We start from the raw sequence: 19,784 nt of genomic DNA, 5'->3' as shown, positions 1-19,784 counted from the left end.
ACCTGGCAGAGACGGTCACCACTGCCCTCCCCGCTGGCACACGATTATAAAGTGTCTTCTGCTTCAGGCCACAGCTCTTCACTTACCCAGACCTCGTGACCCTGGCAGGGCCGCACCATGGATGCTTGTGGAATGTTCCAGACACACGTGGGTTCCTCCCGGAAGGAATCTTCTAGGCACAGAACTGCTCCACTTTGTTGATCCTGTTTGTGGGGTGTGAGCCGCTGGCTGGGGCTGTGTGAGCACATCTTTGGGGGACTAGCTGGGCCCCGACAGTGGGTTCCCAGTTCTCCTCGGCGCTGGCGTGAAGGGCACAGGAGTCCTGATGCAGGCTGACCTTCACGAAAATGGCGCCTTTCAAGGGCCTGGACCTCTGCCCACATGGATGTGGGAGGCGTCCCCAGGACTGGGGCCGGCTGCCTGCCTGTCTTGGTCAGATGCTGAGAAGGTGGGGCTGTTGTCTGATGAACGCAGGGACAGGCCTGCAGGAAGGTTAGGGAAGCCTGCTCTGCTCTCACTGCAGTCATTTGCCCGAGTTCCAGCCTGAGCCAGCTCTCAGGGAAGGAAGGCAGAGCCGGGCTCTGTGTGTGGCTTGGGCTCCAGCCCGTGGTCAGGAGCTGGTGGCCATGACGGCCACGGCCTCTTTCAGGAGCCGTAGAGCCAACCTCTGGAGTCTGCTGGGGGAACTGGAGACGGGTTAGCCGGTTTAGCCAAGGTTCCAGGGACTCACTGGGTTCCTAGGGACTCACTGGGTCTTCAGAGGAAGCCGTCATCTGCCAGAGGTCACAGAGGACATTCCAGGACCAGCACCAGAGCTGGTACAGCTGCGATGACAGGGACACTGAGACAAATTCCCCAACTACCTGAGAGATAATGGAGAGTGTTTCAGACCTGCCAGTGAAAGAAAAAGTGATCCTGCCTGAGAACCTCTAGAAAGTGTGTGAAACACATAGGACATAACGACTAGCTTTCTTAACGAAAGACACCTGCAGACGTAGCATCATCACAGCTGGGACACAAAAGCACAGGTGTGACGACCTCTTAGAAAACGAAATCGCTTGGGCACGTCACACATTTTCTGAGCCTCCGTCCTTCCCCAAACACGTCTAGGTTATCTGTTGATTCTTTGCCAGGTTTGCTAAGCAGAGGGCAGTGTGGGCACGGCCCGTGGGTGACAAACTCTGGAGGGTCTGGTCCGTGGTGGTGGCTTGGCCGGTTCCTACCGGTCAGGAAACTGAACGCTGCTGACGTCCTCTCCTGGGCGGCTGCACTCATCCTGTGTCCCCATCTCACAAGGATTCTATTTCTTATCCCAAACCAGTTCCTCCCCCAGCGCCTTGCACACACACCTCACACCTGGCCTCTGCCCGTCTGTGACAGGTGAAGGTCAGCTTTTTCTCACATCCAGAAACATGACCATCTGTACAGTTTTCTATGGCTGACCTAACAAATTACCACAATCAGTGGCTTGGGTGACACACATTTATTATCTCACCGTCCCGTTGGTCAGAAGTCAGATGTGGTCGCATGGTGCCAGAGTCAGGGTGTCTGAGGCTGCATTTCTTCCTGGAGGTCCCGGGGGAGGGTCTGCTTCCTCGCTCAGCTGGGACGTCGGCAGAAGTCCCTCTGGCTGTAGGACTAAGATCGCTGCTTCCCCCTGGCTGTCCGCTGAGGGCCACGTGTGTGCCCTGGCTCACGGCCCTCTCATCCATCTTCAGAGCCAGCAGTGGAGGCTGAGTGCCTCTCACACTGCAAATCCCTGTTCCGCCCCCTTCTGTCTCTCTGACCCAGCTGGGAAAGGGCACCCTCTGTGGACTCAAATGATTAGCTTGGGCTCAGCTGGATAATCAGGACGCCCTCCCCATCTAAGGTCTGTACCCCTAATCATATCTGCAAAGTCCTTTCCTGGGCAAGGCAACACAGTCACAGACTCTGGGGGTCGAGGTGGACACCTCTGGGGGCCATTGTGCTGCCGCGACACCATCATGGACTGAATCCAGGTTCCTCACTCTGTTCCTGGACGAGATGTTGTGCTGTGATTTGTTGAACTACTTGTCTGTCCATGTCATCTGACTTGAGGGTCAAACCTTCTCATGGTCAAGAATGGTCTCAAATTTCCTAAGGTCCACTCAGTGGATGTGAGCTGATGCAGAGGCGGGCTCCTCAGGACACCACTGGGCAGGTTACAGGACACAACCTCCTGGGGCTGGGGCACTGGTGAGAGGTGCCCCACCAGGGGGCGTCCCCTGCTTGGCTGGCCACAGCTGCCGTGTGGACGGGGCTCAGGGCTGCCTGAGCCCTCAGTACTCAAGAACATCCAGAAATCAGAATTCCAGGCAAAACATCTCGCCTCTGAAGACTGGCCACCAGTCCAAACTATTTAAGCACTGACTGGGCTAAGCAGGCACCAGACGTCCTGCCCAGGTGGTGGTCTCCTGTTTACAGTATCTACCTGGGGAAAGTCCGCATCTGACAAACCAGCTCAGCGCCTCCCTCACAGGCCTCCAGTGGTACATTACTAAGAGCAGATCGGATGTCAGGGTCACTTCACACCCCTCAGAGGTCTCCCTGCCTCCTCTGTGCCCCCACCTGCAGACCCAGCCCTTCTCCCACCTCCTGTGGCCCCACAGCAGTCCTCAGTTGCCCCACGAGTTCACGCCCTGAGCTCTGGTCCCCATGGTTCCTAGGCCTGCGATGTCTTCTCCCCACTTTCAGCCTGGAGAACCTCCCTTTGTGGAGTGCTCTCCTCCGGGAAGCCTTCCTGGGCTTCTCCAGGGGACTCTGCAGCACCCTCCCCTGCGCTAACACATTCCCCATAACAGACGAGTCATCATCCATGATAACTGCCCACGGAGGCAACCCAGACAAACGTAGTTGTTATGAAGCAGTGAGCAGGACACTCCTGCAGACAGCGACGCCAGCTGTGGGGATGGAATGGGGCGCAGTGGTGGGGAGCGGGCAGAGCAATGGGCTGGCTTGGTCACCTGGGGAAGGGGTGGGCGGGGAGGCCCTGTAGACACACTCCAGAGATGTCAACCTTCCCAAGTCCCTCACACTGGCTGATGCTTCTCCCTGTGCTCATGTCACCTCTGACAAACTTCTTAGAGAAAGGATGGCAGTATTTCAGTGACCTGGTCAGGGCCCTGTATAGCACACTGCTGTGGCTGCTTCACTAGGGTCAACCTCGCCCTACCTGAGCAAGACCAGAGGTCTCGTTCTCATAGGAAAGTTGGGGTTGGCTGGAAAGTTGGAGCAGGTGTGACCCTCTGGGAAGTGAGAGCAGCACACCTGCTCACATCCCACTGGCCAGAACTTAGTCGCATGACCATATCTCACTGCAAAGAAGCCTAGGAAATGTAGTCTCCAACTGGGGGGGGGGGGCATTCATGCAGCTAAACTCAGGGACTCTATTACAAATAGAAGGGAGAATGGATACTAGAGGTTACACATCAGTCTTTCCTACAGAGGGCAAGTTCCTGAAAGGAGTGAGTGTGTTATCTTCCCATCTGTACCATTAGCATGAGGCCAGGTGCTAAGAAGAACCGTTTCTCAATGAACACTGAAGGCCTGAATGAGTATTTGATAACGAAGGAAAGACTCTCTTAAATTCTCTCTCGATGAAACAAAAAGCTTACAGGATGGTGGTAGCCTCAGTGGGGAGTTACCCTGCACGTTGAGAACAAGGCGGGTGTGTCTGAGCAAACTGTGGACCTTGAGTAGCAAGCCGATTGGACAGGACCCCCAAGGAGGACGTTTGCCAAACCCCACACCTTGCTTCCTGTCGTGTGCACATTTGGAAAGACAAGGCTAACATTTCCACACAGAACCCCCTGGGCAGCTCCTGGGTGTGTACAGACGTAAAGTTCTAGAAACCCACCTGCTGGTTACAAGTGCACACTCGGTCACCTCACAAAGGACTGACATACATTTCACTAAACTCCACAATGAAATCACCATCAGGTGGAAACCAAGCGTGGAAATATAACTCCTAAGAGGAGCCTTTGATAGAGTCACGTGTGGCAGAAAATGAGGCAGCTAATGAAATTACTTCTGGGACAGCATCTGGACCTTTATGCACAAATGAGTGGTGCTCACTGGACGCTGTAATTCGTGCCAATAGATAAAAAGAGGAACTCCGTCTGCTATAAGGCAGCTTGGCAAAACCATGGGCTACATGTGGGGTTTGGGGAGATTGAAAGTCTAGGAATATGAACAGCCCTTTTATTGTGGGGCTGATGAGGAAGGGTTCAGACAGTGTGACCATCAAGATTTTTCTGGCACACACAACACACCCCACATTTACACACGTGTGCACACACACACACACATAATCACACTGCCCTGCATCGTCGCCCCACCTCACGCGTCACCACCTGGGGTCACGGTGCCCATGGTTCGGTCACTTGATCACTGTCGGCCTCTCCCCCACTAGAGCCTCAACACCATCAGACTTGGCCATTGTCCCCTCCAGTTTCTAGAATGTTCCTACCATGTGGCAAGTTGAATGTCTGCTGGAAGGCTGAGGTGTTGTCTCAAATGAGGTTGCGGCTGCAGCAGTGACCGGGCCCTGGGTGGGGGCTGAATCCCAGCCATGAACAGCAGCCTCACTGTCCCCACAGTGGCCCTCACCCACCTCTCTGCGTCTGCGTGTGCCATGCTGACCACAGGTCCTTGTGACACATGCTACACACACCTGTCCTATCTTCCCCATTAAGTGCAAGGCCATGGCCAACTCTGGGACTCAGTTTCCTCACACGGTGACGGCACAGTCGTACCTGACTCAGAGGCAAACATGAGGGCTGAGATCACACGTGTGAGCTCCTGACATGCCAGCTCCCAGCCGTGACGGCTGCATCCGCACGTGAACCCAAGGCCTGTTCCCAGGGTCCCAGGGTGGGTTTTCCTGTGCTCCGTCCAGGTGGGGAGGGCACACCATCCCGGTGGTCAGGGGAGACCGCTGTTAACTCATAAGCCTGGATTGAGGGCGGCAGGCGTGGGCGGGTTCTGTGCAAAGCCTGAATGTGAGTCTGAATATTTCTTCTTTGCTACCTTTGTCTCTACACTGCATGTCTTTAAGCACATGCGTGCTCTCTTAAATGTACACAGCACCAACCACTGCGTGAGTAGGTGTGTTTCTGGGCGTTTAACTTAATAAACAGCCGCGCTTCCTCGGGCCCAGTGTACTCACCTCCCTGAGGGTCTCACAGGTCGGGGCTCTGGCTCTGAGCCTCGGATCCCTTGTTTATAAACAGTGACCTCTCTGCCCCAGCGTGAGAATACTCAGTACAAACACTCCAAATCCTGTTTATTTGCTGCGAAAACCGTAGAAGAAACGCCTCTGGGAGCCGAGAGGAGAGATTCATGGCCAGCAAAGCTAACTCCTAATCCTAACCCACGAAGACGGAACACTGAAGACAAATAAACGCGCAAATGAAACTTAAAAGACGGATTGGGAACGAACGACGTGGGAGTAAACACGTGAGCCCGAAAACAAAAACAGCCGCACCAGAAGCGGATGAAAAGGACCCCACCCTCGCAGAAGGGGGCGCTCTAGGGAGCGCGGGCGAGGCTGGGGGCCCCGGAACAAGGTGCGGAGAGAAGCTCCGGGCGCCGCCCACCGCTCAGTCTAAGAGCCGCTCTGAGCGGCAGGGGGCGCGGCAGCCACGCGCCGGCCCCGCATCTCGGGGCTCAGACCGCAACGGCCTCCCCCCCGCACACGGCAACTGGGGCTCCCGCGATCACGCCAGGTCCCGGGCTGCGGAGGCCCGTCCCCGTGTCAGAGGGAGGGGCAGCTCTACAAGGACGTGGCATGCGCGTCGCAGGGACTCCTGACGCCCCATCGATGCCGTCATGCCAGGCAGAGACCAGCTCCGACAGGGGCATGGAATCCGTTCTCAACGGGCTCCGCGCTGGGCCCACGGGGTTCCGGGAGGGCTCGGGGCGCAGGTGAGGGCGGCCGGCCTCAGACGGTCCAGAGCTTTCCGGTGGGGGAGGTCCGAGTGCGCGTGGGCCCAGCCCGCAGGTTTTCGGGGTCCTGCTCCTTAACTGCTGATGTGGGTTTCCCCCAGCAGCACCGAGGGCTGGCGGACCAGGTTCGTGGGGTCTGGGTACGCTGTCCACGCAGGACACACCTGTCACCACGGGAGTGAGCCCGCCTCATCTGGACGCAGGACTGTGGGCTGTGGTGACATCGCAGGCCTTACTGTGGGGCACGGTGGCCCAGTCTCTCACCTTGTCCTGCTCTGGCTGAGCTCTGGCCCGCCGGGCACAGCCATTCCTGGCGTGCACTGTTCACTGGTCTCCTCTGTCTGGAGTGTGAGTGACAGTACACATGAGCACACATCAGAGGGTGGACACCTGTGACCCAGGATTTATGCACCATAGTGTATGAAAGATACATCGACAAATATGTATGTATGTAGAATGGCGTAATACCCCACATATACTTGTAATGACAAACTATCCCAAGTTCCCAACAGCTTGGAACAGATGAAATTAGAGCTCAGGCAAATGGAAGATAAGGCACCTTGGCCACCAGCCGGCCTCGTTCAACCAGAGCCACGGGGGCCTCCTCGGATCTGCAGCCAGAGGGCAGCCCCTGCTGGAGACAGCAGTGCTGTCGGTAACAATAGTTACACTGCGTTGATACAGTCATTGTACTAAGAAAACACAGCTGGAGTAAAACGTGTGTGATACCAACCCACTTTCCTCAAGACAATGCACGCACAGGGAAGTGCACACACCAACCTCACGTAGACATAACCTGAAAAGCCACGGAATACCTAATTTTTTTCTGAGAGAACAGGCGATTTTTTTCCTTCCTTTTGCTCATCAATAATTAACACATTTTCTACAATAATTACGTATTTTTATAACAAAAGAGGATAACATTTTTAAATGTCCTTCTAAGCCTCCAAACACAGTTGATGGCGCTTGCATGTTGGGGATGCATACAGGACATAATAATGAAAATACCACAAGGTAGAAAACTACAGAACCAAAAAAGAGCAATTTTAACACTGATTACAGCTATGGGACCTGCCAAGTGGTGGAAATTAATTTAAATATATCTGCATACCTGGAGTCTAGTAGTCATTGGCTAATCTTTTCTCTGTAAAGCTGCTCAAGAAACTGCTGTTTAAAAACTAATAAATGCACATGAGTAAGTAGATGGGCTCCCTGGAACTTGACTCACGGTTCCAGAAGGAATGATTGTAGCGACGTTTTACTCACTGAGCGGGGGAAATCTCAGCCAGGAAGACCGCACAGTGACAGAGGAGGTCTGAGGGTTCGTCATGCAAAGCAGGGGGTGTCCGGGCCGGCTCCCTGCAGGGCAGTGGGTGACAAGGAGAGGGTGCTGAGGACTGTGGACCCCCAGAGAGAGGTCAGAGTGACAGTTCCTCCAGCTCCGCCCTCCACTCCAGGGTCTGACCTGTCGGCAACACGTGTAGTGAGAGTCTGTGCCAGAGACAAAGGGAGGCCTGGACACGGTGGAGGGAGGTGGCCCGCTGTCTGCAGGGCGCTAACGTCCCAGGTGGAACTAAGGTAAGTCAGGTCCCCAGCCATGGCCTCCAGTGTCCAACCAGCCTCAGGAGACAGGGGGAAGCCAATCTGTACGTAGCACACGGCTGATAAAACCTACCTTGCAGACAAAGCGAAGCATGAACAGAAACTGTTAGCTGGACCTCTGGGTCCTCCCTGGGCCCGATATCACGAGGCCCATCACGTGGGGATGACGCTCGCAGGGGCAGCCAGGCGAGGAGAGGTCCCCATGTCCTGTTACTCAGGGCTGAAGAGTGTGAGTGGCCTCAGGGCCCAGTCCCTCCCTCCCCGCCAGCCCGTCCTCGCTAAACCCTCCCTGCTGCTGGCTTCTCTCTGGCAGCTGCTCCTGTGGGCAGGGGCTGGGCAGGAGCTGTCCTGGGGGGGGTGAGATCACCTGGGCAGGGACCCCAGCAGGCAGGTGCGTCCTACACCCTGCTGTCCCAGGTGTGGTTGGGGCCCTGCAGCCCGGCAGCCTGTTGGAAATGCAGAACCCAGGCCGGGAAGCAGCACCTGCAGTGCCAGCAGCCCCAGGGGACCTTGACGAGCTCAGTGCTGAGTCCCAGGGGAGGGCAGCTCCCTGTAGCACAGCCTGAGGGGAGACGTGCACCGTCCTGGCTGCATCTGTAGGGTGAGTCAGCTGTGAGCGACTGCAGACCACCAGTCACAGGAGCTTAGCCAAGACAGAATTTACTTCTCTCTCACAAAAACCGAGTGTGGACAAGTGCAGCCCAGGGTGGGCACCATCGTCCACTATCCTAAGGGAAGAAGGCTCCTCTGTCTCGTTTCTAGGAATTCCTCAACATCTGATTCCTCCTTATGTTCCCTGATGGCTGCTCGAGCGCCAGCCCTCATATCTACGTTCCAGCTGCCTGGGACAGGCCGGCCATCGTCCTCATCTGACTCTGCTCTCTCGAACTTCTCCAGCCACCTCCGGGCTTGGGGGCCAGCTTCACACACAGTCACGGCAGCCACAGCTGCAGCCTCTGATGAACACTGGGGCAGTCGGAGTAATTCTCCCGGCAGGGCCAGGCATGTGTGTTCTGTGTGCCCCATGCTCCCTGCCCCCCACATAGAAAGGGCCTGCACGGCATTCATCTGTAGGACCCACCAGGGAGGGAAGAGAGAGAGTCGATACACTTAGTGAGGAGAAATCTCTTAATACCCACGAGGCCTGTAAAACGAGGAATAGGACCAGGGACAGAGCTGTTTGCAATCGAACTGACAAACGCAGCTTTTACCCTAATAGAAGCAGAGGAGGTTCCAGAATCCAATTATGTGAATGGGCCGCACAGCACACAGGCCAGGCCACTGACCCATTTATCTGACAGACTTCATTAGGCCCACTGCTCTTCTTGATTAAATCTCCTCTAAGGGTGCCCACTGGGGTGGGGTGGGAGTGGTCACACACCAGCCAGGGGAAACGTGAGGGCAGTGGGTGGCGCCCCCAGAGTGGCCCCCACAGCCCCTCCCGCTCCCCTAGCCCAGGTAAGAGGCTGCCACAGGGGGCCCTGCCTGCTCTGGGAACAACAGGGAGCTCTGCTGCTGGCCCGAGGAAGTGAGGAAATGCTCTCCCAGCAGCAGCTCCACCGGAGCCCAGGGCCCCCAGCTCTGTCTGTCCTCCCGACAGCCATCCCGTGGCCTGGCCATCTCCCCCGGTCGTCAGGGCTCCAGGCTTCCTGCACAGACACCTCAGTGTCCGGGGTGCAGGCAAGGAAAGCGTGATCATGGCAGACCAAGAGTTTTCTTCCCCTTCCCCCAAAGAACGGCAATGTACACAGTCACCTGTGGAAGCCCAGGGGTCCAGCTCACCCTTGGAGCAAACCCACCGGAAGCTGGACGCACTGAGGTTAAGGGGAGCAGTGTCACTTTACCCGCATTACCCTTCCCTGTGCGGCTCAGCTCAGGGCCCAGAGGGAGCTTCTCGGTCTATGAGTTCTCCCACGGGTGAGTGGGCGTGCGGGAATGATCACCCCGGCCGTGTGGGTGCTGCCAGACCCGCTTCTTTCACATCCACCCAGAACATTGAGTGTGCTGAGTGACTGGGAGCGGGAGCCGCTGGGAGGACAGCAGGCGGGGCTCTTGGAGGGCATCAAACGACATAGAACCTGCTAGCCACGTTGCAACTCCATCAGGGAGCTGGACTGGCTCAGAGGAAACCCCTCACTCTACGCCTCGCCACCACACACAGCTGCCGTGACACATTCCCTGTGCGCTCCCGAGGGCAGCGAGAGGCGGCCTTTGAAAGATGACTGGTGAGCGTGTGCACAAAGCCGGCCAGGCTGCGTGGGCCTGGGAGGAGCCACAGAGGTTTGAGCAGCCACACAGCCCCGGGAAAGCACAAGACAGAGGGAGGTGACACATGTGGCCCTGTGCTCTGCAGGCTCAAGAGGAGGCTATGAGCCCAAGAATTCTGCCACAAGAGGGAACAAGTGTGGAGCAGGTGCATCATAGGTAAGGCAGGAGAAAGCCTCAGGTTATGTCGTGGGGCTGAGAGAATGTACCCCCCAAGAGACAGAAGACTGAAATAAAGTCAGAAACGAAAGAGGAGGCGTTACACCTGACAGCATGGATCTACTACTGTGAACAGTTATGACAACAAATTGAAAAACCTGGAAGAAATGGATACATTCCTAGATACAAACAACCCACGAGACTAAATCATGAAGGAATAGAAACAAATAAAGACTAATGAGATTGAATCACTAATCAAAAACCTCCCCCAAAGGAAAAGCCCAGGACCACATGGCTCTCTGGTGAATTTTATCAAATGTTTAAACAACATTAATACCAACTCTTCTTAAACTCTTCCAACAAATTGAAAAGGAGGGAACACTCCCAAAGTCATCTGATGAGGCAAGTATCACCCTGATACTAAAGCCAGACAATGACACCACAAGAAAACTACAAACCAATACCACTGATGAATGTAGAGGCAAAATTCTCAACAAAATACTAGCAACCCGAATTCAGCAGCACATTCCAGGATCACACACCACGACCAGGAGGGACGGACCCCCGGGACGCAGGATGGCTTGGCAAACCCAAACAGCAGATGTGACACGCCACGTCAGCAGAATGAAAGAAGAATTGTATGATCATCTCAATAGATGCAGAGAAGCATTTCACAAAATTCAGTTCCTTTCATGATAAACTCTCAACATAAAAAGTCCATGGATGGTAACAGCTACCATCACAGTCAATGGTGAATGTTTGAAAGCTTTTCCTCTAAGATCAGGAAGGAGACGAGGGTGCCCACTCTCACCACTCCTGTTCTACACAGCACTAGGCGTCCCAGCGACAGCAAGAGGAAGAAGAAAAAAGGCATCCAAATCATAAAGGGAGAAGTGACATTATCTGTTTGCAGATGACAAGTTGTCATGCGGGAGACCCTGCTCGCTGCGCCATTTGTCATGTGGGGCAGCCTGCGGGGTCTCTGCTCCCGCTCCCACAAGAGAACGCAGGACACGGTGAGGCCAAAAAGGAACACCCACGGAGCCATAGGTAGGGGAGTCATACCGCTATAGTCTCGCTGGCAGCTGGGTTGGAGACACAGGAAGCAGGAGCCACAGAATCCGCTACTTGCTGTCCGCTTCTCTGCAATCTGCAATCCACACTCCGCCGCTTGCTGGCTCAGCCACCATCTTCTTGCTAGCCCCCATTTGCTGCTAGCGTGGCCACAGCAGTTATATTAGTGGCCAATGGCTCACTGGTTACAGCTGACGGCCAACTAGCCACAGCTGACGGCCATCCAATCACAGTTGATGGCCATTTACTACCTGAGCCAGCACCTTTCCACGTGAGGCCGAGAGCCTGGAAACTGCTTTCTGGGGCTCTGTTCCCACACATGCCTTCTACATACAAATCCCTAAAGATTACACACACACACACACACACACACACACACTACTGATGGAATAAAGGAATTCAGTAAAGTTGCAGGATATAAAATCAGCATCAATGAATAAATGGATAAAGAAAATGTGCTATATTATATATTTACAATGGCTATATATATAATATACAGTGGAATATTATTCAGCTGCCAAAAGAAGGAAATCCTGCCATGTGAGACAACATGGATGGATTTTGAAGGTACGATGCCGGGAGAAATAAGTCAACAAAGACAAATACTGTGTAATCTCCCTTATATGAAGAATCCAGAAAAGCTGAACTCACTGAAACAGCAGATCGGTGGTTATCAGGAGTGGGGGCGGGGAGGCAAACTGGGTGAAGGTGGTCACAGGTCCACACTTCCAGTTGTGAGATAACCAAGTCCTGGGGTGTGATGGACAGCGTGGGGACTATAGTCAATCATATGCTGTTGCATATTAGAAAGTTGCTAAGAGGGTAGATCTACAAAGCTCTCATCAAAAGAAAAAGTAATTTGTAACTATATGTGGTGACACTTGTTAACTAGACTTATTATCACCGCTTTGTAACACATACAAGTATTGAATAATTATGCTGCACACCTGAAACTGTTACAATGTTGCATGTCAATTATACCTCAATAAAAAAGAAACAAAATTAAAAAGAAAGTAGGGCACCAGCCAGTGACCGGAGCTGCACACCACTCGTCTCTGCACAGCACCACCACTCGCTCACGAACTCTCTAAACACAGTGAACAAGATGTTTTAAAGGGCTCTTCAGGCCCAGAACAATAATTCCCTCCACGTGTGGACTCCAAGTTCTGAGGACTCTCTGGAGGGAAGATGGCGTAAGGAGATGGCTGCGAGAGGCAGGGCTGGGGCTGGGGGCTCTGGCCAGAGGAGGTGGGCACCATGAGGGCATCAGGGGCTCAAGCCTGGGGCAAATGAACTGTGCAGCTGGGAAGGTAGCATGTGGACGGACCCTGCCCCTCCTGTGAAGAAGCACCAGTATGTCACGCAGGACATGACAAGGGGACACAGTGTACCATGCCCTGTCCTTCCCCTCACGCCATGCACGCTGGCTGCTGACCCCCTATCTCAGGCACCTGGACAGCAGTGGGGTGGGGTCGGGTGGAGGGCACATCATCCATCACCGTGTCCACAGAGCTAGAACGTGCTGCGTACATGTTGCCAAGTAGATGTGTCGAGGGTAGCACTGGACCCACATGTGAGTCTCTTTAGATTTTTGTCATGAGACCCACAGTCCTGGTCACCTGCCACAAGCAAAAGACTTTCAAGTACACACTCTCTTTTAAGGACATTAAGATTTTATTTCATAGAAGTCACAACACACTTTCACTACTGAGTGGCATTCATCACCTGGCCTGTGCTGTGAACTACTCTAAACACACGATTCTTTCCAATGTCTTCGCTCTGGCCCAGTGTGTGCAGATGATAAAATACTGCAGCAGCCAGAGCAGCTCGCATATAAATAAACTGCACTCTTCACTCACTGGACGTTAAAGGCTCGCTCACCACGTCTCCTGATACATTAGCCATGGAGAGTGCGGACGCCGAGAGTTACAAAGCAAAGAATTACGTCTACAACGAAGACTGTTCCCACTTGCTTTGCTTCACCGGGAACTAAACGAGGGAAAATCCAAGTGTAAATCCTGGGGATACAGTGTTGTCACTTGCAGGTGCTCACGGGCACAGAAGATTCTGAGTCATGAGGAGTTGCTGGGCTGGCACGTCAGGCTTTTCCCCAAGCGGGGGTGTCCACCTGTGTCGACCAGGTCCCCCCCAGCACGCCCACGGGGACTGCACTCGAGCTGCATACGTCACAATGTGCTGAGTTGACTGGCCCTCCTGGGCGCTCGCCTGGATGGCCCAAAGATTCAGTGTGGACGGGCTGCTCTGCGGCCGACTCCCTCCTGAGGCCGGTGGCCGTGTATGATGTCGTGCTCACTGTGGTTGGGGCGAGTTCCATGTAGAAGGGACCAGAAGAGGGTGGCCAAGCGCCACAGAACTACACAAAGAACTTGCTCTGCAACCAAGGAGACGTGTGGGGTGGGGAAGGGCTTGCTGCTGGCGTGGTCAGTGTCAAAGGACCATCTCCACAATGGAAGGCAGGTCTGAATTCCACAGGACACATCTCACGGACACCATGAGCGATGGTCACTGCAGGATATTCCGGCTCCTGCTTCTGAATGTGTCAGTGGCGTTTGGCTCATCTCTGTGATGGCAAACCTGGTGCTGCACAGGCTCCGCCCCCACAGAGTGCTGACAGGACTCCAGGGCCTAAGGGGCTGAGCCACAGGCTAACATCTACTCAGGAGACACAGCGCTTGTCACACCCCCTGCTGCTCCCCCAGAGCAGACTGTCCGTCTGAGCTGCCTGCCATGTGGGCACGGGCAACCTCTACAGCAACACGAAACACAAACCGTGCCAGCCACCACTGCGACAGCACGATAGAGACGTAGAAAAAAGCATTTGTAAGTGAGGAGGAAGGAATTCTCAAAGGGAACTTAGGGCCTGGAGAAACCGAGATCCGACGGGGAAGCCACCACAGGGCGCAGCCCGCCCACCCGCCCGCCGTGAACACAAGGTCGGGGGCTAGAGGCGCTCTGAGGGCTCTTCCAGTCAGAAGCGTCAACACGCGTGAGGACGGCTGAGCAGCTCTCCAGGCCCCGCTGTGCCTCGCCACGCCTGGCACTGCACCCTGGCGAGGCCCCCACTCAGGACTGGGCTGCTCGGCTCACAGGCAGCCCAGCAGACCCAGCAAGGACCCCACACCAGGACGACACCCGACACAAAGCCACCTTCAGCGGGAGCGTGTTGGGTGAATTCAGCAGGTTGAACACGGTCCTCACACTCGCCCCCAGGCGTCCCCATCTGCCTCCGTCTGACCCGCTGGGGGCTGGTGGGGCCCTTGGCTCGCTGGCTGGGCCCCGCCTCTGTGGTCCTGAGTCCCCAGGTCCTGTGTGCTCACGCGTCGCAGGTCAGGTGCTCGCACACGTGCAGTGATGACAGCAGGCCCACACAGCATCCCAGCCAGACCACTGTGTCCTCCGGGGGAATCCAAGGGCGGTCACTCAGCCCACAGGAGGACCTGAGCCGGGAATCCACCCATCACTGGGCACCAGGCCGGGGGCTCGCAGGGGGCTCTGTCACCCAGGGAGGGGCCGTGATGCCACAGCCAGACAGCAGCAGGAGAGGTCTCACCGGCGAAGGCATTTTGTTGGGGGGGCGGTGCTCTGAGCGGCAGGCAGGCCAGGCCCATGCCAGCTGCTCACACGGGGGACAGGTCCACGCGGTGAGCAGACTGGCTGCTCTTGTCCCAGGCGCTGAGCTTGGTGGAGGCCGTGCCCAGCTGGGTCCCGTTGATCTGCAAAGCACAGGGGGTGAGGGGTGCAGACTCTGCTCCAAAATGGGAGTCGGGAACCCGAACCCGTGTGAGCGCGGAAGGGAGCCTGGCAGGAGGGTGCCCAGGTCCCCCCTGTCGGGGCCCTGCTCCCCCAGAAGCAAGGATCCTGGACTCCAGAGGGTGCCCTTCTCCCACCTGCTCTGCGTGGTTTCCCTCCTGCCTGACTTCTCAGGCGCCCGCGGGGTGGAGACCTGATGCAGGGGACAAGCTCCTGTGCCCACGGGACCCCACCAGCACGTGTGGCGTCTGCCTCTTGGTCAGTGAGCAACCTGTATGTCTTTCCACCCCCCTAAGTCAACACAAGAAGGGCTGACCCTGGGAAAGGGGGACATGGGCCCAGGGCCGTGCAGCCGGCAGGTAGCAGATGTTTTAACCAGAAGCCGAGGCTGCCTCCACCACCACCGGCAGCGCCTGCACTGATGCCACCACAGGTGGGGACTGGGCTCGATGCAGTCCTCGGTGAGACAGAGGCTGCCTGCGGCTCAGCGAAGCCCCAAAGTGAGGAGACAAATAAATCTCCAGGTGACAGGGAGAGAGCCCCAGCACCCTGGGGTCGGCAGTGCACACAGCTGCTGCAGGAAGGGGAGGACACGACACCCCACGCTGCACTCACCACGTCCGAGCTGAAGGGTTTCACGTTGGGGTGGCGGCTGGAGCTGCTTGTGAGGGTCCACACCTTGGTTTTGTGCTTGAAGGCAGCTCTCACCTTTGAGGGCAGAATGAGGGTCATTAGAAGCGGTTCCAGAGGTTGAACGAGCCACCATCGGAGGCCACCTGAACGTCACTAAGGGACAGGATCTGGGGACAGCTCTGTTGTCAGAGTCGCAGACTCACTTGGCAGAGACAGCTCATGTCCCCACCACCGTACCAACCCCAAGTGGGGAGCTGGGTCTGGCACGGTCTTTGCTGGCCCCTCACAGCCTGGGGCACACACAGCAGTGAGTGGCATAGAAAGCACAGCAAGTGGCCGGCGGCAGAAACGAGAGGTGAAGACAGATGCACATGGGGGGGGGGGCCTGGGCTGCTCCCTGGTCTGAACAATCACATGACCCCCCCCAAACTGGCCCCGTCTTCCTCAGCGACTCTCCCTGCCTGCCCACCCCCACGTCTCCTCTGCCCTGCCTGACCAGATGGGGGGGTGTGCTTCTGCCCCGCCCCCACTCACCACTCCAGAGGAATTTCCCTGCACCCACAGCCTGGAAGGGGCTATAGAGCCAGGGAACACAACGCCAAGCCCACAGTTCAGGACTGTGGGTCCTGAGGGCGGGGCCAGGCCTGGAGCAGCCCCACCCTCCCTAAGGCCAAGCTCACAGCAGGTGCAGTGCCCCAGAGCCAGTGCCAGCTGCCACGATGCCCTTGGGGGCCACATCATCATGTCCCCTCTCCAGCCCCTGCTGCCAGGGGACCCCTTCTTCCTCCCCAGGACCGTTTCCCAGTGCCTTTGGGGAGGACCCTTGGGAGCACATGTAGGTCTCACTGCCCTGCAGACACCAGCAAGGCCCTGTCTCCACATCCCGTGGTCCAGGCAGCCAGCCCTGCCTGAGGAAGGAGGCTGGGGTATTGCTTAGCAACCGGGTGAGACACAAGGGCCGATGGAAAGCAGCCCCACTCTGCACAACTGGTCACCAATCGCAAGGCTTATTCAGAATTACGTTCCCAGATGCCAGCCTGACAGGGCGACACCGTTCTCACGTTCTGCACCCTTTCATAAAAAAATAAAAACCCGCCTCCTATTGTTGGGAGCGCAGGAGACGTACCTCTGAATTCAGGAGACAGTGAAAGAGGAAGATGAAAAATCCCTGGAAAGAAAGGGAGGCAGCTCAGTTAGAACCACATGCATTTTGTTACAATCGTCCTCAAAGTTCTTCCCAGCGCCTCAGACGGGCTCCAAGAGTGGCGCCCCCTCCTGGGGAGCCTGGGAGTGCGCTGTCATGGGCTGCGGTCTGTGAGGAAGGGGGGTGTCCTGGATCCCACCTGCAACGTGACCAGGAGACAGGCAGCCACTAGAGTGGGGTCGCAGGTGGCCTGTGATGGGCAAAGGCTCAAGGACAGGCGGGTCCCCAGACAGTCAAACGCCGGGATGGACCAAGTTGAGGACATCAGACTGTCACCTGAGCTGAATCTCGGGGTCCTCGCTGCAGACTGAGGATGATGACGGGAGCAGCAGATACGAGACCGAGATGTCCCCTAACATCTAGGCAAACACGTCACATGTCTCATCTGTGCTGGAAGCAGCCCCATGGAGTGAGTCCTGTCATTGGCCCATTTTATGGGGAGGAAACCGGGACACACAGAGGATACGAGCCCCAGGCCCTGCCGTGTGTGAGGACGGCCGCAGAACCACCTATCACTTTCGTGATAAACAGCCAGAGGGAAAGTATGCATGAAGCTTATTACAAATTAGAAACCTGACACACCACAGTAAGACGGTCACCGTCTCGAGACCCATATGCAGGGCGGGGGCTGTGGATGGTGACAGGCTCCACGTTCAGGGGCTTGTGCGTCTGGGGCCTCAGCCTCTGGGCATCTAAGCCTCTGGTTTCCAGGCTGGTGACCCTTCCCTGCCCGTCCGTGCAGCGGGCAGATGTGAACTCATAACCGAGGTACCCCCGTCACCGGCTCTCCAGGCCCAGCCCCCTTTTGGGAGCCGTCCACACAGCCCGTCCTCCCTGTCAGGCCTGGACGTGCCGCCCACAGGTACCGGCCTCGTGAACAGGTCGCGATCCTGCAGCCCCGTTTGCTCAGAGACCCTGGAGTGTGCCTCGCAGATGTCCCTGTCCTCGGGCCTTGGGGACGCCCCATGCTATGGGCTCACGGGGTGTATGCAGGGAAGACAGAGAGGGTGTTGCTCCAGCCCTGGGACAACCTGCTCCTTGCACGTCCACTCGCAAAGCTGACAGCCAACACCCCCACCTGAGGGTCGCCCGGGCTCCTACCTGCAGGGAGTTGAGTACGGCAAACACGTACTGGAAGACCAGCGCCTGGTTGTTGACAGCCAGCACGCCAAACACCCAGGCCGTGCCCAGGATGGGCAGCAGCACAGCCACAGCTTTCGCTGTCAACCTGAAAGGGAAACGGGGTGTCTGCTCTGGGTGGGTCTAGAGGGCCGGCCTCGGGGAGCGGGGCCTGGGCTCGTCCCTGCAGTAGACTTGGTGAGAGGCTGACCCCGGGACAGATGAGACAGCGTCAACAGCACCGCTTCTGTCCTATTGCAGCCGCCATGGGACCCAGGAGCCAGCATGCTCTCTGGGCACACAGACTGACCACCGGATGGAAGGGCTGGTCCCAGGTGCCCACAGCAGTGGGGTGGGAGGTGTGCCCAGCACCAGGACACCTGCAGGGTCGGCCTAGTGGGCTCCCCTGGGAAGGTGACCTCTACGAGGAAGGCTCTGCAGACACACGGAAACGCCTCCCCCCACATGCTCCACCTCCACCCGTGTCATCCCTCCATTCAGGAGACACTCCCACGGAGGCAGAGACAAGGTCATGATGGAGGGGCCTGTGGTGAGTGACGGAGGGAGCGGGGTGTAGACACAGAGGGGCCACAGGTGTGGGGTGAGCACGCCAGGCCTGGGGGAGCTGAGGTTGGAGTGAGGGAGGGACAGGCTCCTTGCTGGCCAGGCCACTGCCAGTCTGAGGGCACAGGCCTGGGGGCACAGGCCAGCCTCACAGGGCAGCACTGCCTGCTCTCCCCGCGGAGGAGGACAGCACGTGCTCCCTGACCCAGGGTCACCTTTTCTCCCACAAGACGCACCCTCCAAGGCTTCCAGCAGCTGAAAGAGCCCCCGAGGCTGGAATTCATTACAGAATAATCGCCTTATCGATTTGCTGTTGACATACTGTCTCCCCTTCAGATCAGGAACAATATACTACAGCTAAGGGAACTTACACAGCGTCAGCCCCAAGTTCTCTGGGACCAGCCACCCCCCTTTGTGGCCTGTGGTTCGGGGGTGCTGACTGCGTCCCAGGCCCAGGTTATCAGGTCGGGGGGTGCATGTGACTCACTGAGGCTCGGCCTCTGGCCTCAGGACCTCTGTCTGATTGTTGGGAAAGAGACACTTTCCTCGACCTGAACTCTGTGTTGCAGCCACACTGTCCGCAGGAGTGGGGTCTGTCTCAGCATGAAGCTGACCCAGAGGTCACAGCTGGGAGGGGCAGTGGGAACCGGCCCTGGGGCTGTGGTTTGATCCCCTGTGCAAGCCAAGCAGACGCCCTCCTGGGCTTCACGCCATCATGTACATAGGTCCCCCTGTTCTTTAGCCAGTTTGTGCTGGGCGTGCCGTCACCTGCAGGTGGCAGAGCCCTAACTGATACGGGGCAGGAAACCCTCCCTACACACCTGCCCCGTCTCCTGACGGCCCAGCCCACAGCACGGTGGGGTCTCACTCTCCTAGGACATCCTCACATGACAGCCCCGTGAGACGCCTGCTGTCATATCCCTTTGCTCCCCACAGATGAAGAAGGCACTGGGGGGTTAGATACGTCGCAAGGTTGCAGTGGACGGTGGGAGCTGGGACACGACTGACACAGGGACAGTCGGGCTCTAGAAGCGTCCTCTTCAACCCCCCCAGCTGCTTCTGCCCCTCGGGTGAAGTGGTCCCCAGGAAAACATCTAGTAGGTGCCCCTTTTCCACAGATGGGGGCACTGTGGCTGGGAAGAGTGGCTGGTCCTGGCCACGGGGGCTGAATAAGGGGCTAAGGAGCACGTGAGCCCAGCGCTGTCCCAGGGAGACCATGAGGACACTGCCCAGTGACCGCTTGGGCACCGCCCTCTGTGGGTGGGGACACTGGGGACACGGGTGGCGGCCACGGCCGGCTTACTTGAAGGCGCTGGGATCTCCGTGGATCTTGTAGTTGTCAGCGCTGATCTGTGAGATGACCCTGGTCACGGCGACGAGGATGCTGATGTTGACCTGCACAGGGACAGGAGAGCAGGTGAGGCTG

General features: G+C 56.8%; 1 protein-coding gene across 2 annotated transcripts in view; it reads right to left on the bottom strand.

The window, feature by feature from the left end:
• Positions 1–12,722: 12,722 nt before the first annotated feature.
• Positions 12,723–19,784, bottom strand: part of ADGRD1 (adhesion G protein-coupled receptor D1) — a 99,518-nt gene continuing 92,456 nt past the window's right edge. The window contains exons 22-26 of one of the 2 annotated variants that reach the window (XM_019748811.2): positions 19,662–19,753; positions 17,777–17,903; positions 16,598–16,639; positions 15,454–15,546; positions 12,723–14,801 (exon numbers count right to left, since the gene is read on the bottom strand). In XM_019748811.2, coding sequence (XP_019604370.2) covers positions 14,706–14,801; positions 15,454–15,546; positions 16,598–16,639; positions 17,777–17,903; positions 19,662–19,753 — 450 coding nt within the window. In that variant the 3' untranslated portion in view covers positions 12,723–14,705. The remainder of the gene's footprint in view (positions 14,802–15,453; positions 15,547–16,597; positions 16,640–17,776; positions 17,904–19,661; positions 19,754–19,784) is intronic. The other variant, XM_019748812.2, reaches the window with a different exon arrangement.

Source organism: Rhinolophus sinicus, linkage group LG16 (genome assembly GCF_036562045.2).
Source record: "Rhinolophus sinicus isolate RSC01 linkage group LG16, ASM3656204v1, whole genome shotgun sequence".
NCBI classification, from domain to species: domain Eukaryota; kingdom Metazoa; phylum Chordata; class Mammalia; order Chiroptera; family Rhinolophidae; genus Rhinolophus; species Rhinolophus sinicus.
The sequence above is the reverse complement of the archived record's forward strand: the minus strand, read 5'-3'. Positions and strand labels throughout refer to the sequence as shown.